This window comes from Poromitra crassiceps, assembly GCF_964638095.1.
Source record: "Poromitra crassiceps genome assembly, chromosome: 7".
Classification (NCBI taxonomy): domain Eukaryota; kingdom Metazoa; phylum Chordata; class Actinopteri; order Beryciformes; family Melamphaidae; genus Poromitra; species Poromitra crassiceps.
Window position 1 is genome coordinate 40,221,633 of NC_139628.1, and position 22,500 is coordinate 40,244,132.

Below are 22,500 nucleotides of genomic sequence, written 5' to 3' on the forward strand. Positions count from 1 at the left end.
GCACTTTTATTCACATGATATGGGACTGCCCAGTGGTGCATGATTGTACTGTTGCCATAACTGGTCAAAAAAGTTTGTTGCGTTACATTGGAAGCCTCCTCTCTCACCACCAGAGAGTGGGTCCTTATATTTTTGCATGTTATCTATCTAGAGCAGAGGTTCTCAAATGTTTTTCAGCCAAGGACCCCTTACAAGATAGAAAATATACCGGGGACCCCCTCATTCTGATTTGTGATTTTGGGCTAAGCTTAATAGTTTCCATGGTGACGTGCTTGACTTTTAAATTGATAGGTTTGTTAGATTACCGTAGAATGGAATCCATGAACCATTTTAGATTCTAAAGCATACAATAATTTCCGCTGATCTATGAAGCTTTTGCAGAAAGAAAAAAAGTTTAGATTGTTTTTTTCTTCCTGAAAACTTTTCGCGGACCCCTTGGCAAAGTGCCACGGACCCCTGGGGGTCCCCTGACCCCCATTTGAGAACCACTGATCTAGAGAGATGTCTCCCGCCAGAATCAATGGAGCTAATGAATCTACTTTGAATAGCTGGCAAGATGCAACCAATTCACTTAAAGGCCTCTTATGGTGAATTCCCCCTTTTTGACCTGTCATATTTTTGTGTGTGTAGCCTCTACATTCCCTCTGTGTGTGTGTGTGTGTGTGTGTGTGTGTGTGTGTGTGTGTGTGTGTGTGTGTGTGTGTGTGTGTGTGTGTGTGTGTGTGTGTGTGTGTGTGTGTGTGTGTGTGTGTGTGTGTGTGTGTGTGTGTGTGTGTGAGAGAGAGAGAGAGAGAGAGTGAAAATATCCCTCTGTGTTTGTTTGTGCGTGTGTGTGTGTGTGTGTGTGGGTATGTAAGTGTGTCGTGTCTGAGGGGTGGGTGGGGTGCTGTGCTGCGCTTTTTCTTTCCCACTTTTCTTTGTATTGTATTACTTAAGTTGTTACTTTGCATTTGGTTTCTTTTGGATTTCTCTTGTTGAATGTTACTTGCTATTGCCATTTATTGAGTTGTTTTGCTTTATGTTTATTTTACATTATGTAGGCTACCACATTGTTTTCTGATGTTTGTATTGTGTGATGTTGCCGTTATCTCTCTGTTCAGCTGAGGACCTGCTCATCATCTACGAGTCGGAGGCGGAGCAGTGGGCCACCTACCTGCGCTCCAGCTTCAGCGGCGCCATCCCGGAGGGTGGCATCTTCTCCTACGACATCGCCACGGTGTCCAGCCGACGGGACGACTTCCTGCGGCTGAGCCGCTACAAGTGCAAGCTGCTGATCCTGTCCAGGGGCATGCTGGAGGGCCTGTGCCAGCTGCGGCGCTTCTTCCTAGCCCGCGTGCTGAGTCCGGCCGAGCGCGTGGTGGTGCTGCTCTGCGGGGTGGACAGCCTGGGCCCTCTGCTCCAGGTGGTGCCCCTCGACGGAGACCAGTGCCTGCTGATCTCCAGCGAACAAGACGCTCACGAGTACTTGTCCACTGTCGCTGACATTGTGAGGAAAGGTATGACATTGCTTCCCCCAACGTATTCGGTTTTTATAGGACCCCCCCAAAAGAGCTACCTGTACATATTAAACTGTTAACCACATAGGGTGCCAGAGGCCCCCCTCTTCCGGGTTCAGCATGGGATTTCATCCCCTATTCATTCTTCCATAGACGATTAGAAAAAAAACTTTCAGAATCAGGAGAGAGTCGAGAGACCATAGAACATTTCACTTGGACAAAGAAAAAAGAAAGAAAAAATAGTTTTGGTCTGAGTGAAATGTTCTATGCATGGTCTTTCCTGATTACAAAATGTCTATGGACAAATGAAGGGGGAATGAAATCACTTGTGTCCCATGCCAAAGCCGGAAGAGGGTGTGACTTTGGCACTATATTTGGTAACATCTGAGGAGATGTTGTTGTTAGATATGCCTTGATAGACAGCTGTCTATACTGTAAGATGGGAGGCAACAGTGAATCCCATGAACAAAACATTCACCCTCACATTCCCTGGGGACCCCTGTAGGTCCCCCAGACCCTATTTTGGGAACAATTGTCTTCCACCTCAGGTTCCTCACAGCTCGAGCCTCTTTCTTTGAATAAGAGTTCCTCAGAGGACCTACCGATACATCGGTCTCCTCTTGGTTCATACCGCTGGATAATATCATGGAAGGGAATAAAACAGATCGGAAATTCAGACATTGGCTGCGTCGTGCGTCCTAATCTTGGAAACCCAGAATACAATCACGCTCCTCGACACAGACGTCATCCAAGAAAGATGATGTGTGGCCTTGCTGTTCTCCTGTCATGAATGCGAAGGGAAAAGAATGCTCATTATTTGTAACGGTGCCTCAGCAGCGGCTTGGCAACCCATTTAGTGAATTTTCCTTTTTTTCCCCCCGATGAGAATGATGTGTGCTGAAGACTGACAATTAATGTTTCTTAGCACCAGCTGCAGAGGCAAGTTTGGTGAAAATGCGCTGTCTGGAAGCTCGTCCTCATCTTCCCTTGCTAGTTACCCTGTCTCCATTCCCGACCATTCCCATTTTTCCTAATTGCACTATTTGTATAAAATAACAAGGGGCACCAAAACTGATATCGATACAGCTGTGTGCACTGTGCAGGGGGAACATCTGATGCAAACTAGTCAGTGTTTCCTCGTCGCTGTCTGATTACTTATCTAGAGCCATGCAAAGTCAAATGAACCATGCCGACTTCGTCACACAGTGTGACAATAAAACAGTTCAGACCAGCCTCCCGCTCACACTTACAATATAAAGGCAGGGCATTGAAGGAAACATTCTCCCTAGTCTTAAACAATAAGTACAATTTGATTGTTAGTTCAAAGGTATTTGTTTGACTGGGCTTACTCTGTAGCCCAGGTGAAACTGCAAATGCGTAATAATAGCCATGAACACAATCAAAATTGACTTAATATGATAATTTAATGGGCATCATAGAGACACCTCTGTGACATGTTTCAACACACAGGAACGTATCCAATCCAACATATACCAGAAATGGAGAAATCCTCCTAAACAACCTTCAAATCAATAATATGAACACTTTCTGTAAATTAGAGACTGTCAGTGACACTGATGATGAAGTGCCCACACATTTTTCTCTATATTGTTCTGAGCTGTCTGAGTGGTTAAAGCATCGATGACTAATATTTTTTTAGTCACAATTGTCAAATAGGTACAGTATACGGTATGCTAGGTGATTGAGCTAAATCCCCGGTGCCCTCGGGGATGTAACCCCGGTGCCCTGGGGGATGTAACCCCGGTGCCCTGGGGGGTGTAACCCTGCTGCCCTGGGGGGTGTAACCCCGGTGCCCTGGGGGGTGTAACTCCGGTGCCCTGGGGGGTGTAACCCCGGTGCCCTGGGGGGTGTAACCCTGCTGCCCTGGGGGGTGTAACCCTGCTGCCCTGGGGGGTGTAACCCCGGTGCCCTGGGGGGTGTAACTCCGGTGCCCTGGGGGGTGTAACCCCGGTGCCCTGGGGGGTGTAACCCCGCTGCCCTGGGGGGTGTAACCCCTGTGCCCTGGGGGGTGTAACCCCGGTGCCCTGGGGGTGTAACCCCAGTGCCCTGGGGGGTGTAACCCCGGTGCCCTGGGGGGTGTAACCCCAGTGCCCTGGGGGGTGTAACCCCGGTGCCCTGGGGGGTGTAACCCCGGTGCCCTGGGGGGTGTAACCCCGGTGCCCTGGCTAAATTCCCACACAGGCCTTCCTTCTATCATGGCCACCTAATCATCCCACCATACCTACTGTACGTAATTGGCACTTTCAGTCCTCAACGCTCCACTGCGATAGCTGATGTGTGGTGAGTGTTCTGGCGCAAGCTGGTTGCCATGTATCACCCAAGGGCTCCCCCGACCACAAACGCACACACACACACACACACACACACACACACACACACACACACACACACACACACACACACACACACACACACACACACACACACACACACACACACACACACACACACACACACACACACACACACACATGTGAAGGTGGGTGTCTTCAAAAGCACTATATAAATCCAATAAATTATAATTAATTGTTATTATTATTAATAATCACAATACACAATAACACATAAAACTGCATTCTCCTGAACTGTGGTGAAATACCTTCCAGTAAACAAACAAACAAACAAACAAACACATGCACGCACGCACGCACACCTTTGAAGGACACTTCAAAACACTGCTGAAGCACAATATCAAGATCAGTGTCCCATCTTTTAAAGGTGCATCAGCCACAGCAGTGAGTGTCAACCCCTTGCCGGGATCGGAGCAAAAGCCGGAGCAGATGCAGTCACCTGGAGTCCGATCCGTCTTCGTGGTCGTCCCTTCCAGAGTTCCCTGTGGGGTGAGGCAGTGATCCAGTCACTAATGGTCCCTACTTTATAAAACACAAACACTCACTGTACTGCGATGTTGTTATGCTGTTGTGTCTTTGGTAGAGCTCCACACCAAACACTCACTGTACAGCAGTACATGCTGTTATGTTGTTGTCTCTTTGGTAGAGCTCCACACCAAACACTCACTGTACAGCAGTACATATACTGTTATGCTGTTGTCTCTTTGGTAGAGCTCCAAGGAGGTCTTCATTCTTCTGAAAGACCAAGAGGCTGGCAGCGATGCTGAGGTGGAGTTCAGCGGAGGCAGTCAGAGGGTGAGACTGAAGCCGCTGCACTGGAGTGAGCAGATCCTGTGTGTCAATGCACCAGGTGAGCAAAAGAAGTCACCTGTATGATGGAAGGCATGCTTATTACAGTGACAGGGGCGGTCTTACCATTAGGGGAGTGCCGAATTTAAAATGTTTAAGCACGTCTTAAGTATGCACATGACATGTGCACCTATGTGCAGTGAATATGCCACTGTCTCTGACTTGTCTTATCACTATACTGCCTTATTGCTTGTTGTGTCTCTTGTTGTTTTTGCACTCATATGCCCTGTTATATTTGTACTATGTTGTAAACGGAGTCCACAGCACAAGAATTTCACACGTGATACTTGTACCATGGAGTGACAATAAAAATCTTGAATCTTGAATCTTGAATCTTGACTGCCTTGGGCCCCTGCAGCCAGAGGGCCCCACACAAGACAAGAATAGAACTAATGTAAACTTATTTGTAAATTTAGTCCTGAAGAACACCCCTCTTTTTGTTACAAGAAATGATTTCACTCTTGAGTCATGACCACCATGATTAGTCTGTCAGGCTATACAACTTGAAGTGAGATTTTACTAAGTGACTTTAAGCTCATTGTCCCTCGCCACTGCATCAGTTTCAAGAGAGAGAGAGGGAAAAAAAGGCAAAGCTACCCACATTTATAGAGAGGATGAATTAAAAAAGCGAGAGAGGGTGGAGAGTTGGGATTCAGGCCTTTCAGGGGGCCCCATGCTTGCCTTTTCCCAGGGCCCCCAAATAACTAAGTCCGCCCCTGTATAGTGATATCTTTCACTTCGCTAGCGGTTCAGCTTAGAAAAGGCATAGAAATTCTGTGGAATATAATCAGTGGTTCATGTTGTAAACTCAATGAAGAGACTGGGAAATAAATGGAGTAGAATCACATGAAACCACATCAAAATGAGTCCAACTTCATTAAAGGGATTCACCATCAAATAGGTAGGCTACTGTGTCTGTACTGTAAAGCCAGCAGCTACAGTACATGTATAAGTTTTTTTTATGCCAATTTCAGCTTTTGCAAGAAGTTTCCAAAAGTAAGCAGTTTTTGTCATTCAGTGCAGATCTGGAAAAACTCATTCGTGTTTTTATCTCTCTTTTTTTTTTTTTACTTTTCTTAGACAACTGCAATTCTCTGTAGCCTATTCCTGCCTCCGTCAGAAATCTGTCTGTCCACCCAAACATGTAGAAAAGGCAGCAGCTAGGACTCCTACTGCGACAAAATGAAAAGTTCGGGCTACCAGAAAGTTTTTTACTCCTATATAATGAGCTGAATCATAGCCTGAGGGAAGAGTTATATTGGCTGTTCCAAAATAATGGGTAAAAATCGGTTGTGATCGGTTCGCACAGTTTGGATCAACCTGCATGAGGATCTCAGGCTGCTAAATCGGCATCATTTCAATTTCAATTTATTAGAAGGATAAACCCCTTGAGATGAACCATCTCGTTTTCGAGGGGGTCCTTAGCACAAATATACAGAAAGAAAACAGGTGTTACATAAAACAAACAACATACAAATACACTCATACATACACATAATAGCACTCCCAGGCCTAGCCACTCCCCAACCCCTTAGTCCCCAAAGATAGCATAATATATACAGTGAGAATACATACTGTAATTGTACACATACCCAGATAAGGTGAATTTACATGCATGATGTATCATGAGAAAGTTATTTCAAAATCATCACTTCTTAAAACTCACTTTTAAAGACTCACTATTATGTAACAAGTGTTTATTATTGTTTTTGACCTCTCTCTTCACTGGCTTTTATACTGTATTTCTCACTTGCTGGCCGTGGCAGCGGTGATGGTATTGTTTTCACCTTGTGTCGTGAGTCTGTGTGTGTGTGTGTGCGTGTGCGTGTGCATGTGCATGTGTGTCATCATAGCAAAATGTGGTCCTGGAGACACCTGTAGCGGGGACTACAGAAGCGGTTACGTCTGTCTGTGGACAGATTTTATCACTGTGCTAGCGTGAAAACCGTGCAAGATGCAGTCACGAAGCTTTACAGGTGTGTAGCTGACATCAAAATGAAGGCCGAGCTCGAAAACGGGTGTGATCCGAGCAAGGGGGCGCCCACATTGGCCCCCCACTTTACGCCCCTGGCCCACATTCGTTTTAAGTCGAGGGCTGGTGTGAATCCCATCGCAAGATGTTCTCCAGTTCTCTTTCTTCGGCTTCAAACCTCTTAGCTTTCTTTTTTCCCTGCTCATGCCCTAAATTAAATGGGTTATAAGTGTTGTAGTGTTATGATAAGGTGTTAAAATGGGCCCCAAACCACATAAGTGCCTATGTACAGTTACTGTGTTGTCCGTTACAGATTTCCCAGCTGGAAATGTCAGTGTGACCCTGTACAGTGGTGGAGAGGCACTGAGCAAGGCCCAGTTACAGTACTACAGCACCATGGAGGAGATCACCCGCCTCCTGACCAGGGTGGCAGACCCTGTAGACTTCATGTGTCAGGTAGGCCTGCTGCTTAGGGCCGTTAGAAGGATATTTCACTCAGGTATAGGATATGTACATTTTAGTACAACTAGGCCTAATTAGTTTTAGTTGGAGCTGTTTATCATTCTTTTATTTTTAAAACCTATCTAAAGATCATATTTTACATCGAAATTAAACCACGGTATTTTTTTTTTATAACTTTCCAAGAAGTAACATTGACTATTTGCAGTTGTGGATATTGACTGGCAACATCGCTAAGTACAAGCGTTCGACAAACTGCTGCAGCGAACGACAGGACTATAATTAAAATGTAGCTTGTCGACGTGTTTCTAAACTTTATTTATTTGATAGAATGGTTTCTGTAAACTGTGGTTTACGAGTACAATGTTGCACAAGTGTAATATGTGTAATATGTCAAACAAAGTAATAAGTTACACTACAGAATTAATTTTGAGAGTATTAGTAATGCATTTGATTTCATGTAGGCTACTGTGAAGTTACCTTTGCAAATGCATTAAAATAAGTGGTCAATTACTCAGTCACTGATTTAGTAATGTTAAGCGCACAATGCTTTTGTCTTCCTCCTCAAAGTCAAATCCATCTAGCCTGTTTGAATGTGTTATTATAGTGACTCACGGTTATATTAACCTGACTCTGCCAGATGGGGGCGGTGTTGTTTTCACAACAATACCGCCCCCATCTGGCAGAGTCAGGTTACTTACGGTTATATAACTCGGTTACAGAAATGCGTCAGTCCCCACCCCCAACACGCTGCCTGTGATCGATTCACATCCAGCCATTCGAAAGAGATTGAAAAACAGCTGATCATTTGAATGGACATATTTCCTGCTGATGTTGATGTGCACTGCTGTACCATCTCCTCTCCGAAACTGACGAGACGGCAGGTTTTAGTTTCAAACCTCGCCTCAGCCATGAACACTTGATTTGATTAGGCCTCTTTCGCTGAAGATGCAAAACTGAGCCAAACCTGAGCAGACCACTTCCCCAATGCCAAAAGCTCCATTTGCCAAGGGAATGAATGAGAGGAGAGAATGCTGCCATCTTTCAAATGAAGACTCAAAATTGGCAATACTACAGGACACTGATGTACGTCTGACAGTAATGCATTTTACCCACCCTAAATGATTTTGTGTCATATTCGCCGTACATCTGCTGGATTACAAAGCTGAACAAACACACTTTCATTGTTTTCTAGGAGCTAGCATTAGGCTACTTTTTTTTCACTGTAAACTATACTTTCTAATTCCTCTTTGGAGCCCTGCCTCAACGGTTTCAAATTGAGTGTCTGTGTGTGGACGGCAGGCTCTCCAGGTGTCGTCTGTGGAGAAGCTGGACCAGAAGTTGTCCTCCATGCTGCTGGAGGGAATGCCCACCGGGGGCTTTCCGGGCCTGCGGTGTGAAAAAGCACCTGAGAGAGGTACTGTAAGACTGACTGATTCATATCTTCTGAGTAGTCACACCGTGACTGACTGGAGCCCACCAAGCTCAGCACCGCTTTCACACATTTTGAATTGAATTGAGGCTCAAGCAAATTTACACCAATCTTAAAATATTTGTTGACTAATCTCTAATCATTTTTTCCACTTGACCAAGAAATCTTTTATGTGATGTTGGCTAAAGTATGATATTGTAAGTGATCAAGACAGTAGTTCTGTAGTCGTAATTATCTCTAAAATATTTAAATGTATTAATCAGACATTTTTTTTCTGAGCTGGTTGACATTTGCTTATTGCACATACAATCCAGTTACTGTAGATCTGCAAAGGAATAACTTATTATTACCATTTACGCTGCAGGCTCAGGTGATAATGAAAGAAAATGACGAATGCCTTGTTTTACATACAAGTTTACGTACAAGACATTAGCAGTATGCTAATGCCTCAACAACAGTACCTCCAATGAATTCATTATCTTAGCATGTGCTTGTATAACAGCATTGAAGCAACTGCTCACAGAGTGTAATTCCTCCTGCATGGTGCACCTTATCCGCCATGAAGAAAGCTTTCCATTATTTCTTGGCTCATTATGCAGCAGATTGATGGCTTCATCAGCTGCTGAGATTGATTCTTAACTCTGCTAAAAAGGGCATAGGGAGATGTTTCCATGACAAACAGGTCAATATCATGCCTCGGGAGCTGTCTTCCACTCTTTTCAATGTAAAGACGTCGAAAAGAGACTTTGTTTAAAAAAAAGAAGAAGAAAAAAATACAATTTTGGGTTAGGTTTATGTTGTTTGTTTCTGATTGTGTATCGTCAGTTAGAGTTAAAACAATTGTTCCGTCAGGACCACTATAGTCAAAAATAAACTTGTATCACCATTATGCAATAGTGTGGCATTATGGCTCTGTTCTGGGAGGTCCCTGCTCTTCCATGTAGGCCTACTTTGATACGAAACCCTAAGGCAGAGAGAGCAGCAGCAGAACAGAGGTACAGAACAGAGCAAGCAACAATGACAACATTATTATTTTTATTATTCTTATTATTCTTATTCCTATTATTCTTATTTATTTTAAATCAGACACAGCATGGTGCTGGTGGGTTGCAAATGGCTCACAGAGGAAGCCAAAAAAAAGAAGGCGGAAATGAAGCAGCCTTAAATAAGGTGCCCTGTATGAGATTAGCCAATTGAATGCCTAGAAGGAAACCAGCTGAGCCATCAGCTGATGTGGGCTGGGTTTGTGAGCTGAGTTTGACTTCGTGGCCTGCCAGAACTAACACCATGCTCAATCCCCCCCCCCCCCCCCCCCCCCCAACCAAATGGTCTTCAGCAGAGCTCCACCATGTGGACGTGCCCTCGCTCCTCCACTTTGCCGCCCAGAACGGGTTGAAGAGTGTGTCCAGCGTGCTGCTGCAGTGCCCGGGCGCTGAGCGGGCGCTGTGCACCGCCAACCACCACGGACACACGCCCATCCAGATCGCCAAGAGCCACGGCCATATAGAGCTGCACATCCTGTTGAAGGAAACACTGGTAACCATTTCCTCATTGTCCATTTGCATCACCTGCGTCTCTCTATCAGCCTGTCTCTTTTGTACCTATTTATAGTCATTGTTCTGTCTCATGATGACTTTCACCTTAAAGAAAATACACTGCAAGAAATCTCCATCTTAACAAGTAATTTAGTCTATTATTGAGACCTAGATCAAGCAAAGAATCCACCAATGGGTTCAGGGTTAAGGTTCTGATCTGGATCCAAAAATTAGCACATCATAGCAAACTGGGGTATTGGCCTTGGCCTCCGGGGGTCTGTGCTCGCCGATGACTCTTCTAGTTCTGACTTGTTTGAAGATACTCATTTGTAGAAAATTCCTGAAACAAGCGAAACTGCTTTTGGAAACAAGTTATCTCACCTCACTGGCAGAGTTTGCTTGTTTTAAGAAAAATAAAATCTGAAGGTTGAATATGAGGTTAAATGACTGATTGATGTTAACATGGAATTTTTTTGCCGTGTAATGTTTCAGCTCTATGGTCTGTCCATAGAGCAGAGGCATTCCTTGAACTGCTAATATCTGGTAAGCACATTTCGTGTTCGGTGACTTCTTCGCCAGTGAAAACAATCCGAAGACATTTCTCGGGTAGCTAGTCCAGACCATTTCCTGAATGAACGCAATGCCAGCTCAACGGAATGCAACCTGAACTCCGAGCTGCCTGAGGAAAACGCCACACCTCTCGAGATCTCGCGGGCGAAGAATACAGCCTGGCACTCAGGAATGCCCTCGCTAAAGGCCAGCACTGTCTTTGGCGTTCGGCCTCGTGGACGTGGAGTGAGTGGTGCTCCATCAATAATGAACAGGCTGGAGTGGATAGCGCGGCGGAGAGCAGGGAGAGAGAGAGAGAGCTGTGTGTGTCTGTGTCAGGGGTCAGCTCACTCTCCTCTTGGAAGACGCCACCCTTCCCCCGCTAACCACAGCATCTTCACTTCCAGGTCCAGTGGATTTACAGCTAACCAGCTCCTCTTGTCTCGGCTGTGCTGTGCTGCTCGGCTCGCGAGCTTTCTGATGGACCGCCCCCACAGAGACTAGAAAGCCCCGTGTTTGTTCATGCGTTCATTGCAGTGTGAGTCGCCTGCACATACATACATTAGGACGATTACGCAGCGGGTTAATGTTGAGATTTCTCGTGTAATGGTTTGCCATTCTCTGGTGTTAATATCCCCGCTCAGCAACCTCACGGTGCAACAAGGCACCAGCGACACAAGAGAAGCACGCTCACCATTTTACCCACTAATGACGAGCAATTCCAGATTTAATGGATCATCATGCACGCGCGCGCAACCGTTTATTTGATAAAGCCGGAGGACCCTGGCATCATAATGCTCTTCTTCCCGATGCTAATTTCATTAGGCAGTGAGGCCAGTAATCGTAAAAAAAAAAAAGAGAGAAATGATTCACCTCGTGATACCGCCAAGATGGCAGGTTGAAAACACCATCATGTTCTCTGTCGTGCAGTCTGCAAATAACTCCCGCACACATTCCAACTGCACATAATTACCCATGGCAAGAGATAAAGACATGCCCACTCTCAATCCTTCCATTTAACATAAAAACAACAAAGATTTTTTTTCACACGAGCATAAAACCTTTTTATGGTAATAGCCTAGTTACAGCGCCTGAGTCTTGTGTATTAGTGATTGGCTTGCAATGTGCAAGCTAATCACTGCCAATCACTGTCAAGACAAAATGACAGTAACGACAAACAGGTGTATCTACTGTCTGTCACTGGCATTCATTTAACATTTCAAAGCTGATTTAAGTGGCCTGGGTAAACCCAGCCTCCACGTGACCTGTACTATCAGTCACAAAACGTACGCTACAGGCATAGTCTGTGACGTCACGTTGAACGCTGGGTTCACCCGGGCTAGATTTAATGTGGTAATCTTCGAGATCCTTGTTTTTTTTTTTTTTTGCACTGCACTTCCACTGGTTCAGCCACAGTGGCTGCTCATGCTAACTACCCACTTCTTCTGTTTAGTATGAATCAAATCATTATTGAATTAATGTATCAGTTGGCAAAAAGGAGTGTAGCAAAATGAACATTTATGTGTTATTTATGTTATCCCTCGTCTTCGTTTGCAAACCCGGTAACTTTTTACTCTCTCTCATGTCTGGGATCATCCCAATGGAGAATTCCCCCCTCGAGGGAAATTTAGACACTCCAACAGCTGTTGCAAACGTATTTATCCCCCCTAGCAACGCTGCTAATTGCGAGTGATTGCAGATGGAGCAGGGTTTGATCAGATTGCTCTAGTGAGTCGAAGTGCCGGCTGTGAGCTGGGGCGTCGAGCTGCTGAGTGACGGGGAGCAGCCGAGTCAAGCAGAGCAGAGGTGTCTCCCCGCAGGGACTTCCACCACGAGCCTATAGACGTAACGCATCAGACACATGACAGTTCTTTGTGGGTTTTTGTAATGCGTGAGTGTAATCAAAATGAATCTTCTTGACATGTGGAAAATTGCCGACGTAGTGCGCGTACGCAGGTGTGAGATTCATCAGTGAGCGGGGGCGGGGCTTTTGTCCTTGCTGCTTTTTGTACGTGATTAACTCGTCCGCAGTGTTTCCCCTCTACCTCCAATTCATCAAGCCATGATGGAGCAGTGATTTGGGCGTCGGCGTAGCGACTCTCTGTCAATAGATCCTAGATGAATGAGTCCCCAGCTCCACACGCAGGCCGAATCACTCACAGGGCCTACGTCAGATCCACTAGCCCGGCCTGGCACTTCTTTGTTAATTAGCTGTGAACTGCTCCAGAGGGGAAGGCTGCATTTTTCAGGGAGAGCATAACTAGACTACAAATACAGAAAATGCCATGCTGCAAATTATGCTTAATACTCTATTTTAGAACTAGCCTACAAGATAGGGCCGACTACAGTACTCTATAGGCTAGTAATTACCAATCACATTGGTAACATTATCATCGGGTTGCAGATCTGGCTTAGTATCGGCGCTTGCCAGCTGGACATTGTGCACTCCTGACAGAGATTTGAATGTGTTCTCTCTGAAGTAGAGTAGCCTACTGGAAAATGAGACAAAAAAAACAGCGCCTGCCTACCTGAACTCCCTCATTCAGGTCTACACCCCCCCCCCGCTCAATACGCTCTGCCAATGAAAGGCTCCTGGCACTTCCACCACTAAAGGGCCCTAAGTCACTAGCTAGACTCTTCTCCTCTGTAGTTCCCCGGTGGTGGAACGCCTTACCAAACTCCATCCCATCTGCTGAGTCTCTCTGTATCTTTAAGAAGAGACTCAAGACCCAGCTCTTTCACCAACACCTTCACACTTGATGAGCATGAATGTTGAAAGGAATTGATGAAAAAGGGGATAATAGATGTACGTGAATGTCATTTGCATGAGTGATGCCATGAATGATATTTAAAATAAATCCTATGCACTCTGTGCACTGCCTGGTGGCACCTATGTCCATTTCGGACTCAAGCTTGGCCTCATGACACTTACTCATGTTGTTGTCTTGTCTTCTGACTAGATCATTGCTTGTGTTGTATAAAGCTCGGACGTACGTCGCTTTGGATAAAAGCACCTGCTAAGTGAAATTGTAACATTGTAAATTGTACTATGCCTGTTGGAAGGAAGCAGAGGAGATGGCAAACCCTGTAGGCGTCAGTATTCCATCTAAACATTGCACACAGTAGGGAGATCACTTCCTTTGTCTCTGTCAAAATAAAAAGCCTGCTCAAGATAGCACTTCCTCCCCATCTCTCATCGACATGAGAGTTTGCTGAGAGTTGACAGGAGTAGGATAAGGATGCCAGTGTGGTCATCATAGACCAACGTGTGCATTGCTCAGGGCTGGACAATGCACACATGGCCAGCCAGGAAGCGGCCTCCTGCATGAATTGCTACTTTGCCAGCTGGAGTGAGGGAGGCTAGGGCTCTAGCATTTCCTCACAAACATTCAGCCACTCTCATTGGGCAGCCACAGCAGGTGAAGCAGCCAAGAGTAGCTGGTTTGGAATGACCAAGTTGGGGCACAGTCTTGATCAAGTAGGGGCACCGTCTTGATCATCCCATTCCCTGATTGTGGCTGTCAAGTGGGGGTTGGCAAGGCCCTCCCCTGAGTGGGCAGTTACTTTTGTGCCCGCCAGGGCCCTGAGAGTGGATCTCCATCAGACACGTGCCCAAGGGCAATGCACCTTGGGTAACCAGTATCACCAGTATTGGGTAACCAAGTCTTGACATTAAAGAGAATTGTTGGTTATGTCATAACCCAGGTTCCCTGAGTGGAGAGGCTATCTCTCGAGCTAAGAGCCGCTCCGAAACTGTTCTAATCAAGGTTAACCAAAGAGGCCACGCCTGCATGGGACTTACCACAGGTGATGTGATATGTCTTAAGAGTAATCCACATCAGCTGCCCCTAATCAGGGACAATCCTATACCTACATTGAAAATGTAGTGGAGAGAGATACAGCAGTCGCTTCACTCAGGGAACCTGGGTTACAATGTAGCAAACCGTTCTTATCTCAAATGCAGGTAAGCCAGACTACACTGGGGCCAGCAGTTGGTGCCAAATAACGGTTTGCATGCCATGTTTGTTTGGACAGCTACTGTACAATGAGCTAGTTGTCTGCCATCTCCTGAGATTTGTTTAATATTTGAATAATACGGTCATCTTTACTCTGAAGCGAAGTCGGGAAACTGTCTGCATCCCTGACGCTACAAGGAGTGTGTGCAGCAGCGCTATTGAAATACACAGACCTTACATCAACATCAGTTTAATCATGTTGTCAGATTCCATAATAGTATAATGGATTTCTGGCTTTGAAATACCAGAAGGCTCGAAAGAAAACATCCTGATTTAATGATTGATTATGATTTTACAGAAGTCTGAAAGGTCTCCCTGCATGCTCAGTTGACTGCTTCTTTTTCCTTGAGGCACAGAATGTGACTGGCCTTAGCTGAGCTAGAAGAAGAGCCACAATTTGCAGAGCATCAAATGGCCTTACAATGGCTGGTTGCCAGAATAAAATGCTGTCATTCTATGTTTCTGCAATCCACGGATACGTAGAATATCAACCTTTCTGAACCACAAAATATGTTGCATATCACGTTTCTAGATGTTTATTTATTTATTTATTTATTTATTTGTACATATTTTGAAAAGAAATACAGAAACAATAAAAGAAAACAACAACAAAAAAAGCATGTGCCGGTAGAGACAGGAAACCCTAAGGCCCCGTTCAGACTGGCAGGCCAAATCTGATTTGTGAACTTTAAATGACCTATAACAATTCTATCCAGATTGGGTTTATGAGTCTGAACAGCACCAAATCTGATTTGTGTCACTTGTCCCAAACCACATATGGAGTTAGTTTCCAATCTGCTTTCGACTGATGTGTCTTCAGTGTGGACACACTGATCGCCCAAATCAGATTTGAGAGTGTCTGAAGCGACAGATGGTTTGTTATGCAGAAGCATCTGGGAACTGGTCCATGGAAACTGTTTGGAAAAGGGCAGGCACTTTCAAAAAAGAATTGGCAGGTGATTGGATGAACGATCTGTCTATCACCGTCTATCAGAGCTAACCAGGGCTAACCAGAGTCGTGTATACTGTATACTGTAGAACAGTTGCGACATCTCCGTTCACTCCAATGGACTAGTTTTTTTACTCTCAAGAGTTCCCGGAAGTAAGGTCCTGGATTAAGCAGCGCTGTCGAGTTGCAGCAAAATGGACAGTTTGTGATGTACTTTGAAAGGGTCCGACGTTTAAAGAATCAAATTGTACATTATCAGCTTTATTTTAGCATTCAAAAGTAGCGCGAGCCTCCTTCCTGGCTATTCATTGGCTACTGAGTCACACATTTTAGACCTCCACTGATGCCACTATCTGACTAGATTGCTCTGTGGCTAACTTCAACTACTTAGGACGGCCTCCTCCTTCCTCGGATGCTGATTGGTCCGCACCACTGGTTTGGATTCAAACGCATATCTGGCAGTGGCAGCATAGACCCTTTCATTGTTTGTAAACAGCGATTATGTATTTTGTGGGCAGAGCCGAACTCGTTGCAGAAAGTTACAACTAGCGGTTCAGCTGTCATAGAAATATGGAAGATGCCGACGCCTCCTCCACCTATTTTAAAGCGTTGCCAGCAACAGACAGGTTGCCTTACACAAATAAGCTAACTCTTTCAATGGGGTGAGGACCCGTACTCACTGTCAGGATGGGTCTAGGATCCAATACATCGCCAAAGTTGCAATGCCGGACATCGTCATATTCCTAGTGGGAATGTCCAGCGTCTATATACGCATACGACACAAGACGTCTTTTTCCTATATTCTGGGGATCTCTCTCGTTGCGGCAACTAACCCTGTGACGTCCACTCTAAAAGGGTCTATCTATAGCAAGATTAATTGCTCACGTCAAGGGCGAATACCTGGTTTCACAAGTGGGGGGGACACAATAAAATGTGGAGCGCCAACCCTCTAGGGGGGTCCGGGGGCATGCCCCCCCGCAAGATTTTTTTTTACATTTTAAAGTAAAATGCATCAATTTGGTGCACTCTGAGGGGAAGTTTAAGAGGCTAGGGGCCCTATTCTCCCACAGGCCTTCGGCGCTAAAACGGGCCTTAAACGCAAAAAAACGTGCCTTGCGCCTGTTTTGGGACGATATCAATATGGCTTTACGCTGCCAAATGCGCTTTAGGCCGAATGGGCGTGGCGCAGTCCCAGAATGGGCCAAAGTGGGCGTGTCGGCGCTAAATACCTATCTTCCGAGCTGGCGTTAATTTAGCGCCTTGCGCCTTTGAAAAGCAGGCCTATTCCTCCCCTCTCTCCTCTGTCACCCTTACCTGTGTCACTCTCTCCCTCTCTCCTACTGACAGGAGCAGGCATTGGTGTGCGTTTACCAGTTTATTGTGAAATAAATCCTTCCGCGTTGAGTTACTGTCACAAGCCTGTGTGACAACGCCGCTTTGAGGCTGCAGGCAGTCTGACAGGCACAATACGACTGTCTCTCTCTGACTGCCTGTGAATGCCCCAGCATGCAATTGGGTACTCAATTTCGCTACTAAATAGCAACTAAATGAGGCGAAATAGATATAAAAGGTCGATCTAAAATAATGTGTAATGGTAACACAGCCTGCAATTGTAGAACATTTCAATATTGGACCAAATAAATAATCGAAATTAAAACACCACCCTAAGTGAAACATATATGTCCTCCTGGGCCTATATATATCCTTTGTCGATTTAACGTCATTTAGATAAGTGTCAGAGGAACGCGCTTCAGAACGCGCTTCTACTGTCATGTGCTGTACTGTGATGTCCGCTCCAATAACTTTGCCCAACTTCACATTTAGTTTTACAATAAAAACACATTTATGCAATGACTTTACATAATGTAGGGTATATTTATGTGCATCATTCTACCTGCAGCAGGGGAGAGAAAACGATATCATTCTGAACAAACTTTCACCAATATAAAATTAATCTCATCATATAGGGATAGGCTATATTTTTGTAGCTGATGCCTTTAGAACATTATTTTCACTTTGATCTTGCTATAGTGTAGCGTATTTACATGCTTGCAGTATTGAAACTGCAGTTAGATTGGTTTGAGAAGCATAATAATATGGAATAATAGCCTATAATGCAGACAGACAGACTGGATGAAGGGAGGGGGGGGGGGCAGAGCGTTTGGCTTTCGTCTGGTTTTGCGGGATCACTGGAATTGGAGCTAAAAAGGCAAGCGTGCGATTCGTTTATTGCACTTATCCAATGAGCATGACGGTGCATAATTTTACGCCTAAAAGGCGTGGTTGTAATGCTTTGGGCTGCATCTAGCGCCAGCACGACGATATCAAGTGCGCCTTTCCACGCCCACTGCTTTGCGCTGCGGCTGGCGCTCGGCCTAGAAACTGCGCCGCTGCAACGATAGAGCCCTAGATCTATGAAGAACTACACACACCACTAAATACATGCCTTTTAGACACCACCTCCTCCAACTCATCAGAGCTCTGATATGAAAGCAGGTGACATGAACAAGGCATAGAACAATACTGATGTGAAAGCTAGAGCCATTCATATCCACGTGCTACCTCCGGCTTGGTCGGGCGTCCATAGAAGCACGATTGGCTGTGCCTGAGGGTGGGACGCCAGATTGGGGGTATGTGTCGTGGTCGCTGCACCAGTGCCTCCTCTGGTCGGTCGGGGGCGCCTGGTCGGGGTGGAAGGGAACTGTTGGGAATAGTGTGATCCTCCCACGTGCTACGTCCTACCGGTGAAGCTCCCCCTGTCAGGTGAAAAGAAGCGGCTGGCAACTGCACGTGTTGGAGGAAGCATGGTGCTAGTCTTGGCTCTCCCCAGATCGGCAGAGGGTGGAGCAGCGACCAGGGCAGCCAATCGGGCAGCATGGAGATAAATTGGCCAAGTATAATTGGGGAGAAATGGGGGGGAATGTGTGTGAACTGATCACTTCAGCCGTACACAACAGATTTATAGACCTTCTATACTCACATCCTTCCTCCAACAAAGCAATTTTCTGCCAACTCCCCTGCTGTTTTTCTGTATAGCACCGCTGGTTGGATTGTGGTGGTGAAAATGAATTTGAGAGAATGCCTGGGGCTTCTACAATTTCAGACTTCTGCAAAACCATTTTCCATTTTGCGGTTTGTAAATAAATATCTACAACCCCCCCCCCCCCCACACACACACACACACACCCACACACTTCTTTCCAAGAATTATCAGTGAAAACAGCACATTATGTTTAAGCACAGCGTCAAATTATTATAATCCAATGCTGAAGATGGGATGGTAATTAACCCATCCCTTCTACCTGTTGGTGCTGTTATGAACCTCTACTGTTAAGTAATGCATTCTTGACAGCCAATAAATAATTTGCAGTACCAGGAACAGTGTAATATTGTAATTGAGTCATGAGAGGTTGTGTTGCTTAGAAACTGCACACAGAGCGTGGCTGGTTATATGGAGAACATCCTGATCAAAGTGAGCTTTATCTCATATTGTTCTGCAAAGAATAGAAAATAATTATTTTATTCGCTCGGATTTTGTTTGTATTGCAATCAAGATGTGTCCTCTTAAATTAATAATACAATAGATGACAAGCATATGGCATTTGTAGGCATAATCTTTTTCCTCTACGACACAGCACACCGGCTGTTTATGTGTCTATTAAAACACACACAGTATGGTAGTTGGTTCAGATTTGAAGTAATATTAACAGTTTATATACAGTAGAATGGCATTCAATTCAAACTTTCATCTCAGTCAATTTCTCCTTGAAACTAAAATGTCTTGGAAAGTAGCTTTTCACTGTAAATAATTTTGTAAGCCGTGAGTTCTTCATATATCTTCTGGAAGTCAAAATATGACAGTAAATGAATATATTCTCAATCCCTAATCACAGATGCAGACCACATATCGAGCCAAATGTGGGTCTTGAATTGCCCACGAAATGATATGTTTGAACGGAAAGGGGCAGATTGTCTGTGATTTCATAATTACTCTGATCATACCCCTCTCTGTCCTTCAGCATGCTATTAGCAAATAGGCCCACACACTCCACAGTGTCACTCTCAGAGGGAGAATGTCAGGACTTTGCCAGCAGGCAGGATTATATTTGCTTTGTGATAGCACAGCACCTCCCTATCCCTGTAGTGACATACCTCAATTAATAACCTGGACACTGGTCATATTTGGTATGAAAACGCAGCCTGGTATTCAAGCAGGCCAAAGTGACATCAAGCTACAGGGTCACTGACCCTAAAATGTGACTTTAATTTGTATTTTTTGTTTATTTATTTATTTATTTATTTTATTACTTTTTTTTAGAATATATATTTAGGCATTTTCTTCTTTCATGTTTCTCATGTTTTTTCCAGCCTAAAACACAATCTAACTTAATGTGGAAAACATTCAGCCATTGTATGGGGATTTATGAAAAAAGTATTACTGCCGGGGTAAAAACCTCCGCTCTTAAGTATAGCAACCACCCAGCGTCAGAACCGAGGAAGCATCACGCTTTTGAATTTTGAATTGCCTCTATCAAGCTGCTGTGATGCAGCAGAGTCATAAAGGAGCATCTCTTTATGGTCTGTTGTTGCAGAATGTGTTCAACCCGGGCGAGGACAATGGCGATGCCGGCGTGTACGAGCTGATGTGCACTGCAGGTGAGTGAGGTGGCTGATGGGAAGTGGAACGAGGACAAAGAAAAAGCGGTAATGGAAAAAATGACGCTACATGTCATTAAGCTACAGTAGCTGTGGCAGATTTGTTTTTTTTGTGCTGTTCATTTCCCACCCCCGAATACTCCCTCCACCCCCCCCCCCTGCTGAGGGTCACGCCTCACAGTGTTCTGACTCCACCCCCCTGCCGAGGGTCACGCCTCACAGTGTTCTGACTCCACCCCCCCCTGCTGAGGGTCACACCGCACAGTGTTCTGACTCCACCCCCCCCTGCCGAGGGTCACACCGCACAGTGTTCTGACTCCACCCCCCTGCTGAGGGTCAAAACCTCACAGTGTTCTGACTCCACCCCCCTGCTGAGGGTCAAAACCTCACAGTGTTCTGACTCCACCCCCCCCTGCTGAGGGTCACACCGCACAGTGTTCTGACTCCACCCCCCCCTGCCGAGAGTCACACCTCACAGTGTTCTGACTCCACCCCCCTGCCGAGGGTCACACCGCACAGTGTTCTGACTCCACCCCCCCCTGCTGAGGGTCATGCCTCACAGTGTTCTGACTCCACCCCCCCCTGCTGAGGGTCACGCCTCACAGTGTTCTGACTCCACCCCCCTGCTGAGGGTCACGCCTCACAGTGTTCTGACTCCACCCCCCCCTGCCGAGGGTCACACCGCACAGTGTTCTGACTCCACCCCCCTGCTGAGGGTCAAAACCTCACAGTGTTCTGACTCCACCCCCCTGCTGAGGGTCAAAACCTCACAGTGTTCTGACCCCACCCCCCTGCTGAGGGTCACGCCAGAGCCATATAGATAGAAGAGTCCCGACATCTCCATTCACTCCAATGGACCAGTTTTTTACTCTCAAGAGTTCCAGGAAGTAAGGTCCTGGATTAAGCAGCACTGTCGAGTTGCAGCAAAATAGACAGTTTGTGTTGTACTCTGAAAGGGTTTTTCATCCCTTTAATTAAATTGTACATTATCAGCTTTATTTTAGCATCCAAAAGTAGCGCGAGACCCATTCCTGGCTGTTCATTGGCTAATGAGTCTCGCATTTTGGTCCTCCGCTGACGCCACTCTCTCTCTAGAGGACACTAGGTCACGCCTCACAGTGTTCTGACCCCACCCCCCTGCCGAGGGTCACGCTGCACAGTGTTCTGACTCCACCCCCCTGCTGAGGGTCACGCTGCACAGTGTTCTGACTCCACCCCCCTGCTGAGGGTCACGCTGCACAGTGTTCTGACTCCACCCCCCTGCCGAGAGTCACGCTGCACAGTGTTCTGACTCCACCCCCCTGCTGAGGATCACGCTGCACAGTGTTCTGACTCCACCCCCCTGCCGAGAGTCACGCTGCACAGTGTTCTGACTCCACCCCCCTGCCGAGAGTCACGCTGCACAGTGTTCTGACTCCACCCCCCTGCCGAGAGTCACGCTGCACAGTGTTCTGACTCCACCCCCCTGCTGAGGATCACGCTGCACAGTGTTCTGACTCCACCCCCCTGCCGAGAGTCACGCTGCACAGTGTTCTGACTCCACCCCCCTGCCGAGAGTCACGCTGCACAGTGTTCTGACTCCACCCCCCTGCTGAGGGTCACGCTGCACAGTGTTCTGACTCCACCCCCCTGCTGAGGGTCACGCTGCACAGTGTTCTGACTCCACCCCCCTGCTGAGGGTCAGGCAGCACAGTGTTGCTTCTGATTAGCTGTAAAATGATGGTTCTGAAAACAGCATGTTTAGAACTTCATCACGACAGTCTCATTTAGTATGATACAGGCCCATGTGACAGTCTCATTTAGTATGATACAGGCCCATGTGACAGTCTCATTTAGTATGATACAGGCCCATGTGACAGTCTCATTTAGTATGATACAGGACCATGTGACAGTCTCATTTAGTATGATACAGGACCATGTGACAGTCTCATTTAGTATGATACAGGACCATGTGACAGTCTCATTTAGTATGATACAGGACCATGTGACAGTCTCATTTAGTATGATACAGGCCCATGTGACAGTCTCATTTAGTATGATACAGGCCCATGTGACAGTCTCATTTAGTATGATACAGGCCCATGTGACAGTCTCATTTAGTATGATACAGGACCATGTGACAGTCTCATTTAGTATGATACAGGCCCATGTGACAGTCTCATTTAGTATGATACAGGCCCATGTGACAGTCTCATTTAGTATGATACAGGCCCAT

At 45.9% G+C, this 22,500-nt stretch overlaps 1 protein-coding gene across 1 annotated transcript in view; it reads left to right on the plus strand.

Annotated features, from left to right (window-relative positions):
• The window catches only part of LOC310779595 (B-cell scaffold protein with ankyrin repeats-like), a gene marked incomplete at its 3' end in the record, with an annotated part of 34,211 nt that overhangs the window by 1,536 nt on the left and 10,175 nt on the right, over positions 1–22,500 (plus strand). Inside the window, exons 2-8 of the mRNA XM_083640113.1 lie at positions 1,101–1,496; positions 4,236–4,357; positions 4,580–4,718; positions 7,003–7,145; positions 8,451–8,565; positions 9,920–10,116; positions 20,222–20,285. Of these exons, the coding sequence (XP_083496239.1) occupies positions 1,101–1,496; positions 4,236–4,357; positions 4,580–4,718; positions 7,003–7,145; positions 8,451–8,565; positions 9,920–10,116; positions 20,222–20,285 (1,176 nt within the window). The remainder of the gene's footprint in view (positions 1–1,100; positions 1,497–4,235; positions 4,358–4,579; positions 4,719–7,002; positions 7,146–8,450; positions 8,566–9,919; positions 10,117–20,221; positions 20,286–22,500) is intronic.